Below are 22,097 nucleotides of genomic sequence, written 5' to 3' on the forward strand. Positions count from 1 at the left end.
GCTGAGAAGAGAGCCCGAGCACCGCCCCCAGCATCACTAGGGCTGAACTGCATGTCACTGGGCAGGCCCTAAGCCTCTCTGAGCTCACACGCTAGACCTGATCAGGCACACCGCCCACCTCTGAGAGTGTATAAAGAATGAGTTTTGGGCTGGGTGTGGTGGTTCATGCCTGTAATCCCAGCACTTTGGGAGACCGAGGCGGGCAGATCACAAGGTCAGGAGATCGAGACTATCCTGGGTAACCCAGTGAAACTCCGTCTCCACTAAAAAAAAAAAATACAAGGCTGGGCGCGGTGGCTCACGCCTGTAATCCCAGCACTTTGGGAGGCCGAGACAGGCGGATCACGAGGTCAGGAGATCGAGACCATCCTGGCTAGCACAGTGAAACCCCGTCTCTACTAAAAAATACAAAAAAATTAGCCGGGCGAGGTGGCGGGTGCCTGTAGTCCCAGCTACTCGGGAGGCTGAGGCAGGAGAATGGCGTGAACCTGGGAGGCGGAGCTTGCAGTGAGCTGAGATCTGGCCACTGTACTCCAGCCTGGGCGACAGAGCGAGACTCCGTCTCAAAAAAAAAAAAAAAAAAAAAAAAAAATACAAAAAATTAGCCTGGGATTACAAGCCTGTAATCCCAGCTACTTGAGAGGCTGAGGCAGAAGAATTGCTTGAATCTGGGAGGCGGAGGTTGCAATGAGCAGAGATGGCCCCACTGCGCTCCAGCTTGGGTGACAGAGTGAGACTCTGTCTCAAAAAAAAAAAAAAAAAAAAAAAAAAACACGGTGGCATGAGGCACACAGTGCCCCGTGGAGTTCGCTGGTATGGTTATCACATCCCTGGGGGCAGCGCCTCCACCCTCCAACCTCGAGGTTTTGTGGAAAAATCTGGGTCTGAGCTCTATTTCTTAAATATTCCTCTCTGCCCAGCATGTGCACGCAGCCTGCTCTGGCTGGGTGAGCAGATGTCTATCAAGGTGCTGAGCATCCCCAGGGCGCCGCTCAGCCCCAGCCGAAGTCCTGGCCGGTCATCTGATAGAACTTGCGGTTGAAGGGCCGGTAGAACTCCTGCAGGCGCCGGACCACGGCCGGGGGCACCCGCGGGTGTGGCCGACCCTTGGACTTGCCCAGGCAGCGGGGACGGCTGCTGCCCTGGGCCTTCTTGAGGCAGGGGAAGCCCTTGGTGGCATTGAAGTAGAAGTGCTTATCTGTGATGACCCGTTTCAGGCCCAGGAAGTCCTGCACACGGCCGACCTCTCCAGCCGGGTCGCTGACCAGACGCTCCCCGCTGACAAACAGGAAGTGGGACAGGGGGAAGTACTGCAGCCAGTGGTCCAGGTGTTGAGCGTACAGGCCGATGCGGACGGCACTCCAGGCCGTGTCCACAGGGCCCAGGCCGTGGCGGAAGGCCAGGGCGCGGAAGCTGGGCAGGCCCGGGGTCTTGGAGAGCGTCTGGGCATAGTCGGAGATGGCCCGGGTCACGGGGTTCCTCACCACCACAATCAGCTTCATGTCCGGGGACATGGCGTGGATGCGGCGGGGGGCCTCCCGTGTCACGAAGTAACTGGGGGTCTTCTCCATGGTGATCTGCCCATCCAGGGTTCGGGGCATCAGACTCCTGCGGGATGGGTACAAGGAGAGGGGGTCTGAGCCTACCCAGCTCTCGACTGGCCCCCAGGGGCCCGGGACCAAGGCCCCCTTATGCCCGGGAAGCCCCGGCCTCCAAGGCGGGCAAGCCTTCTCTGCTCACGCCCACCCCTCCTAACGTGTGCAGCTGGGCAGCCTGGAACATGGACTGTGAGGGTGCCCAGCCCAGCGCCGGCCTGCAGCGGCCTGTTCCGCCGGCCTGCCCCACCTGCTGCCGCACTGAGGATAAGAGGATGATGGTCACTGGCGGGGAGGCACAACATGCTCCTCACCACCCACATATCTTCCTTGTGCAATCCCTGCCATCCTCGCTTCCAGAGCCTGCTCCCTCCCACTGGACGCACACTCTCCCGGAACTAGGCTGCCCCCAACTCCTTTCTCATCGCAGACCAAGCACCCCGAGGCCCGCCCACCTAGATCACTCGAGGTCACCCTTTCATTCGGTGGTTGACAGCATCCCCTACATCAGCCCTGCACCAATTATTCATAGTGTCCTCAACAAAAAGCAGCCCTCCCTGCTCCCTCCCTCCCCGATGTAATTACATCTCTTCCATCTTTCTTTATTTTTTGAAACGGAGTCTTGCTCTGTCGCCCAGGCTGGAGTGTGGTGGCGCGATCTTGGCTCACTGCAACCTCTGCCTCCTGGGTTCAAGCGATTTTCCTGCCTCAGCCCCCAGTGTAGCTGGGATGACAGGCGCCCGTCACCACACCTAGCTAATTTTTCTATTTTTAGTAGAGATGGGGTTTCGCCATGTTGGCCAGGCTGGTCTCGAGCTCGTGATCTCAGGTGATCCGCCCACCTCGGCTTCCCAAAGTGCTGGGATTACAGGCGTGAGCCACTGCAGCTGGCCTCTCTCCCCGTCTTTAATTGTAGCCCTATGAATTCTCATCAACCTGGGCCCAGACTCAGGAGGCCAAAAAGTCACCAGCAGAGCCCAGCACATGTGAGGAAAGCCAGAGACATGGTGGCACCAGCCTGAAGATCCTTCCCAAGACGCTGGGCCACTGTAGCCCCCCAGATCTTGCAGGTTGCCAGGGTGCCAGGCCAGGGAGGGGCCTTTCTGAGATTCTCCTCATTCTGACACAGGGGAGGAGGGCACTGACCCAGTCCCAAGGTCCCGGGGAAATCGGCCGACCACAGCCCAGGACTGTCCCACCTGGGCAGAGAGCCCATCCCGGGTGCCCAGCCCGGGCAGGCCCAGGCACCCCCAGCAGTGCCCCGGGCAGCACCTGCCCGCCAGGTAGTGCAGGGTGAGGTCGGGCAGGGCAGGGCGCGGCAGGTCAGCTGAGCAAACAGCTCCGAGGGAGAGCTGGGGAGGGCTGGGAACTAGGTCGATAGAAACCGGAACTGTGTTAGGGAGGGGATGCCCTGCTGGTCATGCCCAGCCCTGCCTCCTGCCCTCTGAGGGGGCTTCCCCCACCCCTGCTGACAGCCCCAGGACCGGCCCCTGCCAGGAGGCTGACCTGCCGGGAGCGACCGCCCCAGACTCGAGCCCCTGGGAGGCAGGTCCTGAGTTCCCTTTTCCTGCTCAGACCCCCAGGGAAACGCAGGCTGGGCCAGAGGCAGCTGCACAGACCCCCTGCACTGGGGTGCTCGGTGGAGAGCGCTGGAGGTGGGACGGAGGATGTGTGAGGACGGCAGCGGGAGAGAATCCAGGCTTCCCCCACAACATTCACCAGGAATGGGGCAGACGGGGTGGCGGGGGGGGGGGGGGGCGGCACGGGAGCCTTCCCGCCCGCAGAACCAGGCCCTGGGCAGAGCTGGCCTACAGACGTCACCGGACAAGTCCTCCTCCATCTTGGTGACAGAGGGAGCTGGGCCTCTCTCCACCCACCCACTGCCACTTCAGAAGCAGCCACAGGGAGACTGGGAGGGGCAGGGGTGCTGGGGGTGAGCGTGGGGCTCAGCCCTCCCCTCAGGGGCTGCCTCCTTCCAGCCCACCTGGAAGGGCGGTGTCGGTCCCAGAGCCCCTGCACTCCCCGCACCACCTCTCACAGCTGCAGCCCGCATGGGAACCGCACCCAGCATCCCAGGGACAAACACAGAGGCCTCAGATGGTGGCGGTACCAAGGTCTGAGGCCTGGCAGCTCAGGGGCACCCCCGTCATGAGAACGGGAGGCACCCCCACCCCCTGCCGCAACCACCAGGGACCTCGCTGATGATGCCCACAGAGAGAAACCAGGCTGGTGCTGGGAGGGGACAGACCCCGGGCCTCAGCAGAAGTCACTGCCTGCCTTTCCCCAGGCCCTTCCCTCCTGTCTGGGACGTTCTTGACCCCAGGCACCCAGCAAGACCAGGAGCCCACCCCTTTCCTTTCCCAGAAGGCACACCAGTGACTCTGAATATCCTCCTCTTGCCGCCTGCTGGAGGGACCAGCACCAAAACAGGAATGTTCGCCCTGCCAGGCCTTCTCTCCAAAGAGTCAGAGAGAGCCCCGAAGGGGGATGGAGTTCCCGGACCCCCTGCCGTGGAAGGGCGGTGGGAACACAGAGAGGCGGCAAAGGCTTTCCAGGCCCCCTCTTGCACAAACCAGCTCAGAGATCAGAGATCTTTGGGATCAATTCCTTTCCCTCCCCAGGCATCTGAAGCCTGTCCTAGCCCGGGTGTGGATGAGATGGGAGAGACGGGGGAGGAGGGAGAGGAGCAGGACTGGACCCCCGTGTGACAAACATCTGACAAGTTGCTCTGAGGACCCTCCCTCCCTGTGGAGCCCACCTCATCTGGTGTGCATTTCCCTGTGGCTTTCATCCAGCCCTGGGCAACCCTCCCTCCTCCATCTCAGCCTCCCTCCTCCTGCCCCACACCTCGGGTCTGAGACTCGCAGATCCCAAAAGGGCCTGGCAGATGCCAAAGCCAGAAAGTGCAGGGGGACTACATCCCCCACAGGAGCCCAGGTCCCTCCCCGCTACATACTCAGACCCCACTCCGTGCACCCACTGCTCTTGCAAACGAGGAACTAAGGGGTTCCCCTACCCACCCTGCTCCTTGCCTCTTCTTGCTTTTCTTTTGTTTTGTTTGTTTTTGAGACAGAGCTGCACTCCAGGTGACTCGTGTCGCCCCGGCTGGAGTGCAGTGGCGCTATCTCAGCTCACTACAACCTCTGCCTCCCGGGTTCAAGTGATTCTCCTGCCTCAGCCTCCCAAGTAGCTGGGATTACAGGCACCCACCACCATGCCTGGCTAATTTTTGTATTTTTAGTAGAGATAGGGTTTCACGACATTAGCCAGGCTGGTCTCAAACTCCTGACCTCAGGTAATCCACCTGCCTCAGCCTCCCAAATTGCTGGGATTACAGGCATGAGCCACTGTGCCCGACCCTCCTCTTGCTTTTCTAAAACATTACGGTCAAAGTACAGCCCCCATTTGCCCCCAGACAGGGCACCCTTCGCAGACGCAGACCTTGGGGAGTCTGCGTGAACCCCGCACCTGGCAGACACAGGTGCTTCACTAGTGGGTGAACAGCTAAGCATGTGCTGAGCTTGGGGGCACTTGTGGGCTACAATCCCCAAATGGGAGGCCCTCAAGAGCCTGGATGAGCTGACTGAGGTGGAGAGGTGGGAAGGAAGGCCTATGGCCAAAGTCAACCCAGGACCCACCTGCCGAGGCCACAGGAAGGCGAGGTCACCGCCTGGAACTAGGTCGGTCACAGCCCAGTGGGAGCAGTGGCCCAGAGACTCAAGTGGGGGCCCTGGCTACTCCTCTCTGCTCGCCTCCCCACAGCCAGCACCCCCCGAACAGAGCTTGCAGGCACTGGGGGCCCAGCCCAGGGTCTGAAGAGCAGATAATGCTGCCTTGCAGTTGGGGAAACTGAGACAGGGTGCGAACTTGCAGAGGCTCACTGCAGGCTCGTAGCAGGCTGAAAGGATGGAGGCACAGGCACCTAGGGGCACACCAGCCCCACATGGCCATGCCTCCTCGGACAGCACAAGGACACCTGTAGTCCGGAAGCTCAGCGGGCCCAGCTCTACTGGCTCTGCACTGCCCAGTGAGGGGTCAGCATGGCTGGTCCAAGGGAAAACCCCAGAGGCCACAGGACCTGACCCTTGGAATTCTCCATACTCACCCCTTCCCCTTCTAAAACACGAGGAAGTCAAGAGTCTACCAGAGCAGTCACTCTCCTGTACCCCCCCCTCCAACCCCGGGCATGTCAGTGTCCCTGGAACCCCACCGCCAGGGCTAAAGAGCTGACCCCCAGGCTGGGCCTGGCCTTGGCTGCCTCTCATCCTCCCCAGACTGATCCCCCAGGGCTGGACACATGCCCAGGGTGGGCCTGGACTGGCCTCAGGAACCTGGGCTCTTCCAGAACCCTCTAGGACTAAACCCAACCCTAGCTTCCCCTGGGGCTCCTCACAGCCCAGCTCAGATCCCACCCCAGTCTCTTGTCAAAGCTCATGGGGTCAGGGGTGGCTCTGAAGTGTTTACTCCACTTAACTGCACATTCTCAACCCAAAGCCCCTTCTCCCCTTCTCCCTCCCGCCCCTCCGCTCCTCCCCCACTTCTAGCTTGGCAGCCCCTCCTCCCCTCCTCCCTGCAGCAGGGATTAGGGATGCATTCTGACCCCTGCCTGCTGTCAGGAGAGTGAGGTCTCTCCCTGGAGCCTGAGCTGAGGATGCCTGATTCAGCCAGGTGAGCCCCAGGATGGACTCCACGTCCCCTAGCCACCACCTGACTTCCCCAGCACCCCACGCTGGCACCAGCGCTTCAGATCTCAGAAGCGAGCCCCTCCCTGCCTGCCCTCCAAACCCAAGAGTTTTAGTACAAAAGGCAAAGTTAACAAATAGGGGTAGGCGTGAGGGGAGGAAGAGGATCAGAGTATCAGGAACGGAGAAACTGGGGCACCTGGAGAAGTGTCTGGGTCCTGCCGCCCCAACTGACTCCCCAGGTGGCCTTGGGCAGGGTCCTCTCGGCAGGGGCTCGGTCAAAGCTCGGGGATGAGCAGCCACCAGCGCAGGCTGCTTCAGCTGGGGCTTCGTGCTCCCCACATTCCACTGCCACACCCCATGTCCATCATGGGTAGAGGCAGGACAGCCACAGAGCCCCATGCATGGGGCTGGACTCACCCTGGGCACTCCTGGAAAGGCAGTCTCCTCCTTTCCAAAGCCCAGACTTTCTCCGGACTCCCAGGACCACCAAGAAGGATTCCACTGCCCAGACTCGGGGGTCTTGGGGAGGAAGGACGCTTTCTAGGTGGCTGCCTGGAACCTAGAGGCCCCTTTCTACGGCACCTGGCCAGCGGTCAGAGAGTCACACCTCCTTGCCCAGAGTGACAGGGCGGGAGAGGCATTTCTAACGCTGCCAGGTAATCCCACGGGCTGGAAACGACCTCCGGGCTGGGATGGCACCGCCTCCCCCAATCCTGCTGGGTCCCTCAGCAGAGCGAACGGAACCAGGGCTTTCCCCAAAGTTTTCAAAGTTTCAGGGAATCCTAACTAGGTATCATTCCTTCTTCCGGAGCCACGACCCCAGCTCAGGCCTGGGCCCCCCACAGGGCGGTCCCAACCCCACTGCCCGGAAACCTCGCCCCGCTGCTCCCTGGGGCGCACGATGCCCTCCCCGGGAAGGTGCCGGTCAGGGCGGACAGGCCAGGGTGCTCACCGGTACCAGGCGAGGCCACGCTCGTAGCACCTGTCAAAGAAGTGGGGCTCAGAGCCGAGCGCGCGGACGTCGGGGTGCAGCCGCAGGAACTCCAGCAGGGCGCGCGTGCCGCCCTTCTTCACGCCCACGATGAGCGCCTGTGGGAAGCGCCGGCGGCCGGGACCGCTGGCCACGGGCAGATCAGGTGCTCCCGGGCGGCGGACCGAGCTGGGCGGCTCGGAGGGCGAGGGGGCCGGTGCGAGGGTGCGGGCGGCCGGCGGGCAGCGGCCGGGGAGGACGCGGAGGCAGTAGGCGCCGAGCACGAGGGCCACGAACAGCAGCGGCGCGCGGGATGCCCGCAGAGCGGCCCCTTGCCCGGCCCCGCCGCCCAGGCCGCTGCTACCTGCCATCGGGTCGCGCCGCTCCCAAGCCTGGGAGCGGGGGCGGCAGGCGGGCGCGCATCTCGGCCCGCGTGCCGCCCAGCCCGTGGGTGCCTGGCTTCTGCTCTGCGCCCCGCCGTCCCGCAGCCTGGGAGCGGGCGCGAGGCGGAGGCGGGGCCGGGGCCGGGGGCGGAGTCGGGACGCCCTCCCCCTTCCCGCTTCCCCTCCCCTCCTCCCCACTCCCTCTCCGAGGCCACTGCCTGGGCTGGGACCCGCCGGCAACCGCCACCACCCGGGCGCGACTCGAACTGCCGGGACAACCAGGATGCTCCTGCTCCGAAATCCATGGGCCCCGGCTCGCTTGACTCCGGCGTCTTCACCCCTGCGCGGGGAGGATGCGGCGGCGGTGGCGGTTCGGGACGCAGGGCAGGGACAGGGCGGCGCGCAGGCCTGGGGACCCTCTGTTTGAAGGCCGATTCCCTCTGCCGCCCCAACTCTGGGACGTGCGCGGCAGGTGCATAGGCCGAGCCTTGGCCTGCAGGAACCGGAGCCTCATCGCCAGGCCAAGGGGACCGAGGAAGCGCGTCGATTCCAGCACTCCACCTGCCAAGGGAGAAGGCGGCCAGGCCAGCACCCTAGTATGCAGAGAGGGGTCCCAGAACGTGTGGGGGGAGTCTGCGGCCGGGAATGGCGTGCGTCCTGCACTCCCAGCTGACAGTCAGCCTTGCCACACATCGGGGTCACAGCCCGGCTGAGAGGTCAAGTCACCTCTGGTGACTGTTTTAGAATGGAGGCAACAGGCTCAGAGAAAACAGGCCTCCCTCCCAGGGGCCCAGTGGTGAACTGAATTCAGGCCTGAGACATACTCTGTCTACTAAGTCACCCCATCTGCCCAACCTTAGTCCACCTGGCACTACCCTGAGACATCAGTGATGCATTTCGGAAGGTGGCAAAGTGGACCCCACTGGAGGTGTGAAGGACTCAGGGAGCCCTGTGCTGGGGAAGAGAAAGAGCTCAGGACCTCCCCAGGGGCTGCCTCTGAGGGGCATGAGATTCAGGGGCCTGGACTCAGGGAGCCCTGTGCTGGGGAAGAGAAAGAGCTCAGGACCTCCCCAGGGGCTGCCTCTGAGGGGCATGAGATTCAGGGGCCTCCCCGCTGGGATCTGTGAGGCACTGGACACTGCGGGAACTCCACACCCGCAACGCCCAGCAACAGCCTGCAGGGAAGGCAGGGGAGGCGAGCTGGGCTCAGAGAGGGCGAGCAACTTGCCCCATCCCAAGGCAAAGGTGGCATGAGACCCGGGTCCTCTCTCCGCCTCTGCCTCAGCCTTCCTGGCCACAGGGCTGGCAGCAGGCTGGCACAGGCTCCCCACAGAGGCCCAGCCTCTTCCCACCCAAGGGCTTGCAACCCCTGTCCTGGACTCTGCTCATTAATGAGATGTTCCGGCCCTGACAGCATCTGGACAAGTCCCAGCAGCCGGGCTGCCTCAAGAGGTAGAGGGCCTCCACCACCCACACACGTTCCGGAGCGCCTACCCAGCAGCAGCCCTGGCCAGAGGCGGCCACACGGGGCTGACGGGGTGAAGACAACTGACCAGTCCCGCAGCCTGGGCCCCAGACAAGCGGGCTGCACCTGCTCGTCTGGGCAAGCCTCCCAGCAGCCCCATGGGCGGGCAGCGGGCACGCTGTGAGGAGAGCATGCTGGCTCATGCTGGGTCACAGGAAGTTTTTCTTCTGGTCTAGCTTGAAATGGCATTGTTCCCGACGGGCTGGCTCGGGGTAGGGGCAGGGGTCCCACCCTGCAGCACCCACCCCACGGTCTCAGCCATCCCCATGGTCTCAGCAGTCCTCACGGTCTCAGCAGTCCCCACAGTCTCAGCCGTCCCCACGGTCTCAGCAGCCCCCATAGTCTCAGCAATCCCCACGGTCTCAGGAGTCCCCACGGTCTCAGCAGCCCCCACGGTCTCAGCCGTCCCCACGGTCTCAGGAGTCCCCACGGTCTCAGCAGCCCCCATAGTCTCAGCAGCCCCCATAGTCTCAGCCATCCCCACGGTCTCAGGAGTCCCCACGGTCTCAGCAGCCCCCACGGTCTCAGTCGTCCCCACGGTCTCAGCAGTCCCCACGGTCTCAGCAGTCCCCACGGTCTCAGCCGTCCCCACAGTATCAGCAGCCCCCATAGTCTCAGCCATCCCCACGGTCTCAGGAGTCCCCACGGTCTCAGCAGCCCCCACGGTCTCAGTCGTCCCCACGGTCTCAGCAGTCCCCACGGTCTCAGCAGTCCCCACGGTCTCAGCCGTCCCCACAGTCTCAGCAGCCCCCATAGTCTCAGCCATCCCCACAGTCTCAGGAGTCCCCATGGTCTCAGCAGCCCCCACTGTCTCAACATTCCCCACAGTCTCAGCAGTCCCCACGGTCTCAGCTGTCCCCACGGTATCAGGAGTCCCCATGGTCTCAGTCATCCCCATGGTCTCAGGAGTTCCCACAGTCTCAGAGTCCCCACAGTCTCAGGAGTCCCCACGGTCTCAGCCGCCCCCAGAGTCTCAGCAGCCCCCACAGTCTCAGCAGCCCCCACAGTCTCAGCCATCCCTACGGTCTCAGCAGTCCCCACGGTCTCAGCAGTCCTCACGGTCTCAGTCATCCCCATGGTCTCAGGAGTCCCCACGATCTCAGCCATCCCCACCGTCTCAGGAGTCCCCATGGTCTCAGCCGTCCCCATGATCTCAGCAGTCCCCACTCAGGATTTGAAATTCCAGCGCTGGGTTCTTGGTGGCTCCTCCAGCCCCCTGCCCAGCCCTGTATGGTCATTTCCATCTCCTGGCCTTTCTGCTGCCGTCCCCCTGCCGGATGCTTCATCCTTAGTCCCTGCTGAGAGCAGAAGGACTTGTCAGGAGGAACTGACCAGCAGGATGTGGAATGGACTGGGGGCAGGGAGGGAGAGATGCACGGACCAGGAGTCGGCTGGGAGGGTTCTCCTAGAAGCTGACCCCTCCCTCCATCTGGCACTCGGCTGCACTAAATTAGACAGGTGTGGGGGCGCACACCTGTAGTCCCAGCTACTTGGGAGGCTGAGGCACAAGAATCCCTTGAACCCGGGAGGCAGAGGTTGCAGTGAGCTGAAATTGCACCATTGCACTGCAGCTGGGGAGACAGAGTGAGACCCCATCTCTAAAAAGAAAAAAAAGAAAGAGAATCATACAATGTTCTTTCTATGCCACCAGACCCTTCTTCGTAAAATGAAGACCTCAGTCGTGACCCTCCAGAGTCTCTGAAGAGTAACAGCTTTACTGTGATGTCATTCACACCCCATGCAATCCAGCCATTTGCCACGTGCAAATCAATGGTTTTCAGTATATTCATCGTTGTGCAATCGTCACCACAATCAATTTTAGAACATTTCTATCACCCCAAAAAGAAATCCTGTGTCCATTAGCAACGATGCGCTATTCTCCCCTTCCCCCAGCCCCTGGCAACCACAAATCTACTTTCTGTCTCTATGGGTTTGCCTATTCTGGACATTTCACAGAAAGAGAATCATTCCTTGAAGCCAGCAGTTCAAGACTGGGCAACAAAGTGAGAACCCCATCTGTACAAAATATTTGAAATTTAGCCAGGCACAGTGGCGCACACCAGTAGTCCCGACACTTTGGAAGGCTGAGGCAAGAGGTTCGCTAGAGGCGAGGAATTCAAAACCAGCTTGGGCAACATAGGGAGTACCAGTCTCTACAGAAAATTTCCAAACTAGTCAAGTGTGATGGTATGCACCTGTAGTTCTAGCTTACTCAGGAGGCTGAGGAGGGAAGATCGCTCGAGCCCAGGAGTTCGAGGCTGCAGTGAGCCGTGATCATACCACTGCATTCCAGCCTGGGCAACAGAGTGAGATCCCACCCCTAAAAAAAAAAAAAAAGAGAAAGAAATATGGCCAGGCACAGTGGCTCATGCCTGTAATCCCAGCACTTTGGGAGGCCAAGACGGGTGGATCACTTGAGGTCAGGAGTTCGAGACCAGCCTGGCCAACACGGTGAAACCCTGTCTCTACCAAAAATACATAAATTAGCCAGGTGTGGGCCAGATGCCATAGCTCACGCCTGTAATCCCAGCACTTTGGGAGGCCGAAGTGGGCAGATCACGTGAGGTTGGGAGTTCGAGACCAGCCTGAACAACATGGAGAAACCCTGTCTCTACTAAAAATACAAAAAATTAGCCGGGTGTGGTGGTGCATGCCTGTAGTCTCAGCTACTTGGGAGGCTGAGGAAGGAGAATGGCTTGAACCCGGGAGGCAGAGGTTATGGTGAGCCGAGATCACCCGATTGCACTCCAGCCTGGGCAATAAGAGCACAACTCCATCTCAAATAATAATAATAATAAATTAGCCAGGTGTGGTGATGCACACCTGTAGTCCCAGCTACTCGTGAGGCTGAGGCACAAGAATCCCTTGAACCCAGGAGGCAGAGGTTGCAGTGAGCTGAAATTGCACCACTGCACTCCAGCCGAGGAGACAGAGTGAGACCCCATCTCTAAAAAGAAAAAAAAAAAGAAAGAGAATCATACAATGTTCATCTTTTTGTGTCTGGCGTCTCTCACTCAGCATGTTCTCCAGGTTCATCCACATTGTGGCATGTGCCAGTGCCTCATTCCTCTTCATGGCTGAATAATGCTCCATCGTATCGATGGACCACCTTTTGTTGATTCCCTCATTCGTTGATGGATATCTAGGTTGTTTCCACTGTGGGGTTCTTATGAATAATGCTGCCATGAACATTCAGGTATACAGTTTTGATGGACATATGTTTCATGTCTCCAGGGAATAGACCTAGGAGCGGAATTGCTCAACCATATGGTGACTCTGTGTTGAGTGCCTTATGAAGGTTAAATCTGATAATTTCAGGAGCTTCTCCATGCTCCTCACACACACAGTAACTTCTTTCCCTCTGCCCCAGGACACCTGAGCAACCAGACTGTAGGGACAAAGGGTGGGGGCTGTCCCCGCACCCTGAGAGGGTCCCTCGCCTCCTGTTCTCTTTCTGAATGTCCTCCTCTGCCAAGAAACAGACATCAACAAGTTCCTTCTGCCTAGCCAGACCTCCCAAGGTCCCAGGGGTTTTGAGGGTCCACACTGCCCGAGCTCATCTTGACCCCTGTATAAGCCGGACAGCCAGGCAGATGGTCTGTCCACCCTCCAGCTGTCGAACATGCGGATGGTCAGCCTGACGTAGTGACTGGGAAGAGAGGATCTGGGAAGGGAGATGGGCTGTGCTGCCCCAGCTGCTGGGCCCCGTAAATATTGTCCCTTGGAGAGGCGACAAGGAGGGCCAGAGTAGGAGGGGATGGAGAGGGGAAGAGGCAGGGAGTCCTGGGGAGCAAGGCCGGGCTGGGAGGAAGGCCCTGCCCTGCCTCAGATCCAGGATGTAGCGTCCTGGCTACATCTGTGCCCCTTTCACAGTCTGTAACTATTTCTTTGTGGGTGATTTTGATTTCTGCCTCCACCTACCCATGACCTGTACAAGGGCAGAGACGGGGTCAGTCTTCATCCCTTTCGTGGCTCCACGCCTGACCAGGGTGACAGCTCATGTTTGTTGAGCGACTGTGTGTGTGTGTGTGTCCCTCCCCGACACCCCTCTCCACCTCTTTCCCTGTCTGTCCCCTCCCCAGGGTGGGCACCCCCAGCCTGGGCCCTCACAGGCAAGGGCAGGGCCTGTGAACCTCCGCCCCACTCTGGAAAGTGATTAGCGGCCCCGTCCTCCACCAGGGACAGCTGGGGTAGATTTCACACAGTGAAGAGGAGCTCCAGGAACTCCCTCCCTGAGAACCACACCCTTCATCCCCGGCTCTGCCCCAATCTGCGCCTCCTGTCAGGATTCCTGGGAGGGGAGCGAGGGGAGGGGGCTGCAGCCAGAGGGCGGGCCCAGCTGTCCTTGATTTGTGTGGGGTTTTTCCACTTCAGATGCCTGATTTGCCCGAGCTCATAAAGGATGTGGTTCCCTTCCCAGGGAGGGCCCGTCAGAGAGGCCAGCCGTCCATCCTACCCTTCCCAAGGGCCCACTGTTCCCAGATCACCCGGGTGGGGACCGAGGCGGGACAGGAGCCCATTGCTAGGATGGGGCAAGGCTAACAGCAAGGGCCGTAGGGGCCTCAAGGCTGGTTCAAGGCCAGCTCTGTGGCTGGACATGGTGGCTCACACTCGTAATTCCAGCACTTTGGGAAGCTGAGGTAGGAGGATCACTTGAGCCCAGGAGTTTGATGCCTGCTTGGGCAACACAGGGAGATCCCATCTCTACAAAAAAACTGTTTCAATTGGCCAGGCATGGTGGTGCACACCTGTGGTCCCAGCTACTCAAGAGGCTGAGGTGGGAGGATCTCTTGAGCCCAGGAGGTCAAGGCTGCAGTGAACTATGATTGCACCACTGCACTCCAGCCTAGGCCCAAATCTCGAAAAAAAAAAAAAAAAAAGCCAGCTCTGCCCCCTCCTAGCAGGTGACCTTAGCAGGAATCCAGGCCCTGTAATCCCGTGATCCTCACTTCCCTACTGTATTAAAGTTGGCACTCGCCCCCACCTCCCTGTTCCTAAGTGCTTGGTGAATGTTCTTTATGACAAAGACCCAGAGAACGTGCGGCAGTGGCCACAGAAGAAGGGGTGCCCAGAAGCTGCTCCCACCCTGGGGGACCTGAGGACCTACCTCGTAATTCCGTCTTCCCTGCAGACAAGGCTGGAGCGGAAAGGCATCACTGGCCTCACGGTGTCAAGCAGGCCCGGCTTGCTGAACCCAGGGTCTTGTTCCTGGTGACCCAGGGACGCTGTGACAGAGAACGGCTGTGGGGCTTCCCGGGATTTGCCAAGGCAGACCAGATTCCCAGCGTCGGGAAGCATACTTCCCCACTGTCTTCAGTCCCATGCCTACTGGGAGCCTGCCTGGGGCTGCAGGGTTTGCCAGAGGAGCCAGACCCTCTCCTGCAGAGCGGCGGCCCCCAGCCTGCTTCCAGCCACCCTCACTCCTCTCTGTCGGGTCTTCCTGAAGGAATCAGCACAGAGAGAAGGCGACTTGCTACTGTTTCCTCTTCTCTCCTGGAACCCCATGAATAACCGCCCTGCAAACTGCCTCTTGCCTAACAGCCTGGCCCAGCTCAGTGTATAACAATGTAGCAATCCGGCTGGGCGCAGTGGCTCACACCTGTAATCCCAGCACTTTGGGAGGCTGAGGCAGGAGAATTGCTTGAACCTGGGAGGCAGAAGCTGCAGTGAGCCAAGATCGCGCCATTGCACTCCAGCCTGGGTGACAGAGCTAGACTCTGTCTCCAAAAAAGAAAAAAAAAGTAGTAATCCTTCTTCCAGGCCGGTAGTCCCATTTCTGCCTCTCTCTCTCCAGGATGGATCTGAATGGGACGAGAGGAGGGTCCCACAGAACAGGGCTCTCCGTGCCCTCCCCCAGCCCCACCTCCTCTGGTTTCATAGCCCTAAGCCAGGCCTTTGGGCACGGAAGTCTTCCGGCCCTGTGGGAAGGGCAGAGCAGCATTCAATCAGCCCCAAGTGAGTCCCTTTTGGCCAGGTCTGTCCAGCCATGCCCTGTCGATGGTCTCCATGGACTGGAAGCACCAGGAGCATGTTCATCAGGAGCAAGGGGGCTGGACACAGGCCCAGGAGTCCCATGTGCTGCACAGGGCATAGGACTCTGTGTGCCTGTCTGTGGACCCTGCATGAGTGTGCACATCTTCTATGAGTATGCCCGTGGGCACAGGTGGAGCGGGGCTCAGAGGCCTGCAGCCAGGCCCCAGTCACCTTCACACAGTGTGGAAAGCCCCAAGTAACACCCAACACCACCTTCAGAACCTGTAAGCCCCGGTTTTTTTTTGTTTTTGTTTTTTTTTTTTTTTTTTGAGACGGAGTCTCGCTTTGTCGCCCAGGCTGGAGTCCACTGGTGCAATCTCTGCTCACTGCAAGCTCCACCTCCCGGGTTCACGCCATTCTCCCGCCTCAGCCTCCCGAGTAGCTGGGACTATAGGCGCCCGCCACCTCGCCCGGCTAATTTTTTGTATTTTTAGTAGAAACGGGGTTTCACCGTGGTCTCGATCTCCTGACCTTGTGATCCGCCCGCCTCGGCCTCCCAAAGTGCTGGGATTACAGGCGTGAGCCACCGCGCCCGGCCTTTTTTTTTTTTTTTTTTTTCTTTTTTGAGATGGAGTCTCGCTCTGTCGCCCAGGCTGGAGTCCACTGGCGCAATCTCTGCTCACTGCAAGCTCCACCTCCCGGGTTCACGCCATTCTCCCGCCTCAGCCTCCCGAGTAGCTGGGACTACAGGCGCCCGCCACCTCGCCCGGCTAATTTTTTTGTATTTTTAGTAGAGACGGGGTTTCACTGTGTTAGCCAGGATGGTCTCCATCTCCTCACCTTGTGATCCGCCTGCCTTGGCCTTGAAAAGTGCTGGGATGACAGGCGTGAGCTGCCCCGCCCGGCTGCCTGTAAGCCCCTTCTGAAAAGCAAGCCCCCCCTGGCCAGCAGACAGAATTCCCGGCAAGTGCGCCTCCACTTGCCCTACTTCCAGGGACAGCGCCTCACCCCCGCAGTGGACCAGACAGGGTAGCAGCCAGAGTCTTACTTGGCTCAATGCCCCGGAGGACCCAGAACCTGCAGCTAGGCCAAGCGAGCGTTCTAAATTCCTCTTCCCAACCCCAACCCTGCCGTGCCCCTCCTAGGCTTCAGAGCCTTCAAACTCAACCCCTCCCCCACCCCATCCTTCCCCCTCCCCCTCCCCTCTGGCTGAGAGCCAGGACTCCATCCCTCATTTCCCAGGCTGGTCACTGCTGTCCCCTGCCTGAATCCAGTTGCCCTCCCTCCCCTTAGACCTGGATACACACCAGGAGCTGGGGCCCAGCAAAGAATCATACTCCAAGAGAGACTTCGAGACCAAAAAGGCCCTGGAGTTCAGGTGGAAGGGGAAGCCCAGGGCCAGCAGGCCTAGTCCATGGCTGGGAGCAGACCCCAGGGGCCCTGGCACCCAACCCGCCTGGCTCTGGCCACCCTGTCCTCCCCGTCTCCTGCATTGCAGCCACCAGACTCTTTGAAGCCAAGAGTAGCTTGTAAATGTCCTGGTTGGAGATGAAACTTGATAAGACAGGAAGTCAAGGATTGAACTGTGAACAACCTCCAAGGTTTTACAAGGAGACAGGGAGTGGGGGGCCGTGAGGGGTTGGAAGTGGAGAAGGCTTATCCACAGGTAACCCTGAGCCCGTCCCCGGCGGCCTCCCGGCCTGTCACTGAAGCCCTACCAACCTTCTTCCCAGGGCTTCTTACCCCAAGCTCCGTTAACCACACCCTTAGTACCCAGGGCCTGGAAAGGGTGATAGGTGGCTTGAGGACCCTGCATTCCTCAGACCACCGACACACCCATGCAGATGTGGGGTACACATCTGGCACCCCTCCTAAGATTCTGCAACCCTGCAGGGGAGTGGGCAGGAGGTGGTGTGAGTGGATGAACATTTGTTCATCTGCTGCTACTGTACGCAGCACCACAAGGGCTTGGCGTTTAAGAAAGAGAATGAGGCCGGGCGCGGTGGCTCACGCCTGTAATCCCAGCACTTTGGGAGGCCGAGGCGGGCGGATCACGAGGTCAGGAGATCAAGACCATCCTGCCTAACACGGTGAAACCCCGTCTAAAAATTAACCGGCCATGGTGGTGCACGCCTGTAGTCGCAGCTACTCAGGAGGCTGAGGCAGGAGAATGGCGTGAACCTGGCAGACGGAGCTTGCAGTGAGCCGAGATCGCGCCACTGCACTCCAGCCTGGGCAACAGAGTGAGACTCCATCTCAAAAAAAAAAAAAGAAAAAAGAAAAAAGAAAGAGAATGAGGGCCAGACACGGTGGCTCACGCCTGTAATCCCATCACTTTAGGAGGCCAACTACTGCACCTGGCCCAAATAAACTAGGTTCTAAACCAGGTTATCACAGTACTGAAAGTGAGGAATGACTGAGCCTCAGGCTGGGGAGATGGTATTGGTGATAGAGAAAAGGAGACATTTGCCGGGCCGAGGAGGAACCCTAGGATCTGGCCCTGAGGGCGGGCCAGGTCCGGGCAGCCTGGGTCCCACGCAGCTGCCCTGGAGAAGGGGCTGGGGGCGTCCTGCCTCCACCTGCGCCCCCAACCACGCCTGCCGTTCCCCCGGCCGCGCCGCCCCCGCCCCCGCCCCCGCCCCCGCCCCCGCCCCCGCCCCCGCCCTCACCCCCACCCCCGTCCCCACCCCCGCCCCAGGCTCTGTCCTCCGGTGACCCTGGAAGGGGCACCCGTGGCTGCGACTGCACTCCATGCAGCGGTAACTTCGTGAAGCCCAGCAAACTCCCTGCAGCTGCCCCTGGCACCCTCGGACGACCAGAGGCCTCGGCCTGGGTCCCTGGCACCGGCCCAAGGACGGGTGTGGCCTAGGGTGCTTCTTCGCGCGGTCCGCCGCCTCCGCTGCGTCCCCCGCGGCCACCCGGGGAACTGCAACGCCGGCCCGTCCCGGCGCCTGCGCACTCAGAACTCCCCGGCCCGGCAGCACGGAGCGAGCGCGCCCCCTGCTGGTCAGTCCCGGGCCCGGGCCCGGGCCCGGGCCCGGGAGGCCGCCTCCAGGGCAGGGACTTGCACGTGGCCGCGGTGCCTTCGCCGACCCTTCAGGACGCTCCCTCCCACCTGCCGGCCTGTCCGCGGGTAGGCGGCTCCCGGGAGCTGCCCATGGCCCTCACCCCCACCAGGGGCCACAGCCCCACCAGGGCCAGGCTCCCCGCTCAGGGAAGCGGAAAGCGGTGGGCGAGCAAGAGTCTAAAGTATGGTCAGTTCCCTCATACGGGCCGCAGGGGTTTCCTGGTGGCTGCTCTGAGCCAGGCCTGGGCCCTGGCCAGGGATCACGGTGTGTCAGACACAGAGTTCCTTTTTCTTCCCCGTCCCTCGTCGGAGGTGACCACCCAGCCGTGCCCAGGCCTGCCCGCTGCCCCTAAACCCAACCCTAGAGGGGCAAGGCCATACCCTGGGGAGGAAGGGGCTGCCCCCTCAGAGTCTTCTGTTCCTCAAGGAAGACGCGGGGCAGCCCCGAGGATGGGGTGTCACCCAGCGGGAGCGGGAGGGTGAGGTGACTGATTCCACAGCACACCCTCCGTTGCTGGAGATACCACCCCCTCCTCCAGTGACCCTGCATACAGACCCTGCCCCCAGCCATCCCTCCCTGGGCTCTCAATGTGAGGGGGCTTGGGGTCCTGGGGTTCACCCGTCTCCCCACCCAAGGAGTCTGCTTGCCAGGCCCCCCACCTCCTGAACCCAGTTGCCCCCTCCCACCCCAACCTCCCTTCCACACCTTTTTTTTTTTTTTTCTGAGACGAAGTTTTGCTCTTGTTGTCCAGGCTGGAGTGCGATGGCGTGATCTCAGCTCACTGCAACCTCCCTGAGCCTCCCAGGTTCAAGCGATTCTCCTGCCTCAGCTTCCTGAGTAGCTGGGATTACAGGCATGTGCCACCACGCCCAGGTGATTCTGTATTTTTAGATGAGGTTTCTCCATGTTTGTCAGTCTGGTCTTGAATTCATGACCTCAGGTGATCCGCCTGCCTCGGTCTCCAAAAGTTCTGGGATTACAGGCGTGAACCACTGCTTCCGGCCCACCACACCTCTCTTAACATGGATATTTGGATGAGCCTAGGGCCCTGGGATGCAGGCAGGAGGCACTACTCCCCAGTCCCCACCAGGATCACCACCCCTGCACTGCTGTGTCTGAGATCCGCAGGCACCAGCAGGCCTCCAGTCACCCAGCTACAGGCTGAGCCTGGTAGACAGCCCTGGGGACACAGCCCTGCACACAGGGGCCCAGTTTGCAGGTGAAGGCCAGTCTGCTCTTGGGCCTGAGTCCGCTCTCGGGGACACGCTGGCTCCAGATGCAGAGCAGGGAGTGCTGGGAGAAGGCAGAACAGCCCAGGCCCCTGCCTGGCCCCATGCCTGGGAAGTCCACTGCCCACTTCCAGAGCCACTTCCCAGAGCCACTGCCCAGAGCCGCTGCTCCTCCTGCAGGGAGAAACAGAAAGGGGCAGGTGTGGGCATAGAGGACCTGAGCTGGCTGCCTGGAACAGTATTGGGAGCCCTGTGCACCCCCTGCCAGACTCACCATCACCAACTGACCTGGCATGGCAAGACAAGGAGCCTGGTAAGAGGCCACTGGCGGCTGGCCACATGTGGCCTGGAGTGGCTCAGGTCCCCGGCGGCAGAGGACATAGGGCTTCTCCCAGCTGTGTGGCCTCAGACTAATCACTGCATTGTCTGATTAGAATCTTGTCTTCCCAGAAGAATGAGGCTAAGGAGAGTACCTGCTGCATTGGGGTCAGTCGCTGCAGCGGGCCTGCTCTCTCACCTGCTGGACAAGGGGGTGGGCAGGCCACAAGCTGGGCTGGGATAGTGCCCGAAAGCCAACGGAGATGTTGGGTGGCCAGGGCAGCCCCAGAGCGGGCTCCACTTTAACCGGTGGACACTGGGGTCCAGGTGTAAAAGAGTCGGGGCATGGGTGGGAGCTGGAATCAGGGGTTGAGAGACCCTCCCCCGCTGCTCTCCGCAGCTCCGGGGAGATTCTGGCAGCTTCGCTCAGTTCCGGCCCCCAGCAGGGCAGAGATGGAGACATTTGCTAGAACAGGAGGCTGCCACAGCACATGGTGGGGAGGGGCAAGAAGCAGGAAGCCCCTCCTGGGTGGGGTCCTCCCCGAGGGGCCCTTGGTGCTTTCATCAACGCAGACTCCTCCCAACACCTGCCCCCATGCACACCCACCTCTAGACCGAGAGCCCACTGGCCAGCAGTGCCAGGAGTCAGGCCTCTGACCCCCCGGGCAATGCACACAGCACCCATGCATCTGTAGCATCCTCTGCCCGCCCCAGGTGGCTCTCCTATGCCCTCATCCAACAGGGAGACCGGCTGGGTGCCACTAAGGGAGGCACAAAAAGAGGAAGGTCGAATATCCTGCCCAAGACCAGGGTCACGCAGGGAGTCCGAGGCCAGCAAGGAAGCCAGTGGCCTCTGCAACGGCCGCTGACTCCACGTCAGAGCAGGGACCATTAGACCGGGCTGGGGAGGGGCCGGCAGGTGACAGAGTCAGCTCCGTGAGGGGTGAGCAGGCTGAAGGGGCTAGCAGCACGGCTGGCCTCTCCCTGATCTCCACTGTGACCCTGCACCACCGGTGCTGCCCCTCCTGTGGGGGGACGCTGCCTTCCATTTGAGGGTGCCTCTTCCAATTGTACACCCGGAACCGGGTATGACCACGGGACAGGCCCACTGGGATCAGACCCGAGTCAACGCTCCCTCGGTCACTGGGCCTTCATAAGCCCCTGCCCTGACCCAGTGACGTTTGACTCCAGAGTTAGCATCGGTTCAGAGCCCGCATCCAGGAGTCCCCAGAAGCTCTCATGATCTCCTTTTCCCCTGCACAGCCACAGAGATCCCTTTGGAGAAGACTGGGAAAAGGCGAACAGGATAGATTTGGGGGGTCCTTCCTCAAGGCACCCTGGCCCCTCCATTCAGTGGTGTGGGTCTGAATGGAGGTTTTGGGTCTGTAACCTGGCTGCAGTCTGGGAATTCATTGAGGGCCATGGTTCTGGGTTTTTCTTGGGAGACGGGTTGTTTTGTTGTTGTTGTTGTTGTTGTTTGTTTGTTTGTTTGAGATGAAGTCTCGCTCTGTCGCCCAGGCTGGAGTGCAGTGGTGCAATCTCGGCTCACTGCAACCTCCATCTCCCGGGTTCACGCCATTCTCCTGCCTCAGCCCCCAAAAGTAGCTGGGACTACAGGCGCCCGCCATCATGCCCGGCTAATTTTTTTGTATTTTTAGTAGAGACGGGGTTTCACCGTGTTAGCCAGGATGGTCTCGATCTCCTGACCTTGTGATCTGCCCATCTCAGCCTCCCAAAGGGCTGGGATTACAGGCGTGAGCCGCCATGCCCAGCCTGACTCTGGGATTTTTATTTGTGTTAGACTTTTTTTCACTTGACCTAGAACTCTTCTGCTTACACATCTTAAATAAGATTCAGTCAGCCTGGCGTGGTGGCTCACATAATCCCTGCACTTTGGGAGGCCGAAGCAGGAGGATCACCTGAGGTCAAGAGTTCAAGACCAGCCTGGTCAACTTGGTGAAACCCCATCTCTACTAAAAATACAAAAATTAGCTGGGCATGGTGGCACATTCCTGTAGTCCCAGCTGTTCCAGAGGCTGAGGCAGGAAAATCGCTTGAACCCCAGAGGCGGAGGTTGCAGTAAGCTGAGATCGCGTCCCTGCACTCCAGCCTGGGTGACAGAGTGAGAATCTGTCTCCAAAAAAAAAAAAAAGAAAGGCCGGGCACGGTGGCTCAAGCCTGTAATCCCAGCACTTTGGGAGGCCGAGACGGGCGGATCACAAGGTCAGGAGATCGAGACCATCCTGGCTAACACGGTGAAACTCCGTCTCTACTAAAAATACAAAAAAAAAAAAAACTATCCAGGCGAGGTGGTGGGCGCCTGTAGTCCCAGCTACTTGGGAGGCTGAGGC

At 60.2% G+C, this 22,097-nt stretch overlaps 1 protein-coding gene across 1 annotated transcript; it reads right to left on the reverse strand.

Annotated features, from left to right (window-relative positions):
• Positions 1–642: 642 nt before the first annotated feature.
• Positions 643–7,761, reverse strand: LOC105485831 (heparan sulfate-glucosamine 3-sulfotransferase 6). The gene is made up of 2 exons (XM_011748361.2): positions 7,233–7,761; positions 643–1,608 (listed from the first exon to the last, which is right to left on the reverse strand). The coding sequence occupies exons 1-2, from the start codon at positions 7,619–7,621 to the stop codon at positions 993–995; spliced, it is 1,005 nt and encodes a 334-aa protein (XP_011746663.2). The 5' UTR covers positions 7,622–7,761; the 3' UTR covers positions 643–992.
• Positions 7,762–22,097: the final 14,336 nt, after the last annotated feature.

Source organism: Macaca nemestrina, chromosome 18 (assembly GCF_043159975.1).
Source record: "Macaca nemestrina isolate mMacNem1 chromosome 18, mMacNem.hap1, whole genome shotgun sequence".
Classification (NCBI taxonomy): Eukaryota; Metazoa; Chordata; class Mammalia; order Primates; family Cercopithecidae; genus Macaca; species Macaca nemestrina.

Bases quoted from the DNA above. Each gene is read 5' to 3' on its own strand.
- LOC105485831 (XM_011748361.2), bottom strand. From the start codon at position 7,621: ATGGCAGGTAGCAGCGGCCTGGGCGGCGGGGCCGGGCAAGGGGCCGCT. The intron at 1,609-7,232 runs GTGAGCACCCTG...CCCATCCCGCAG, and splicing joins CGTGGCCTCGCCTGGTACCG to GAGTCTGATGCCCCGAACCC.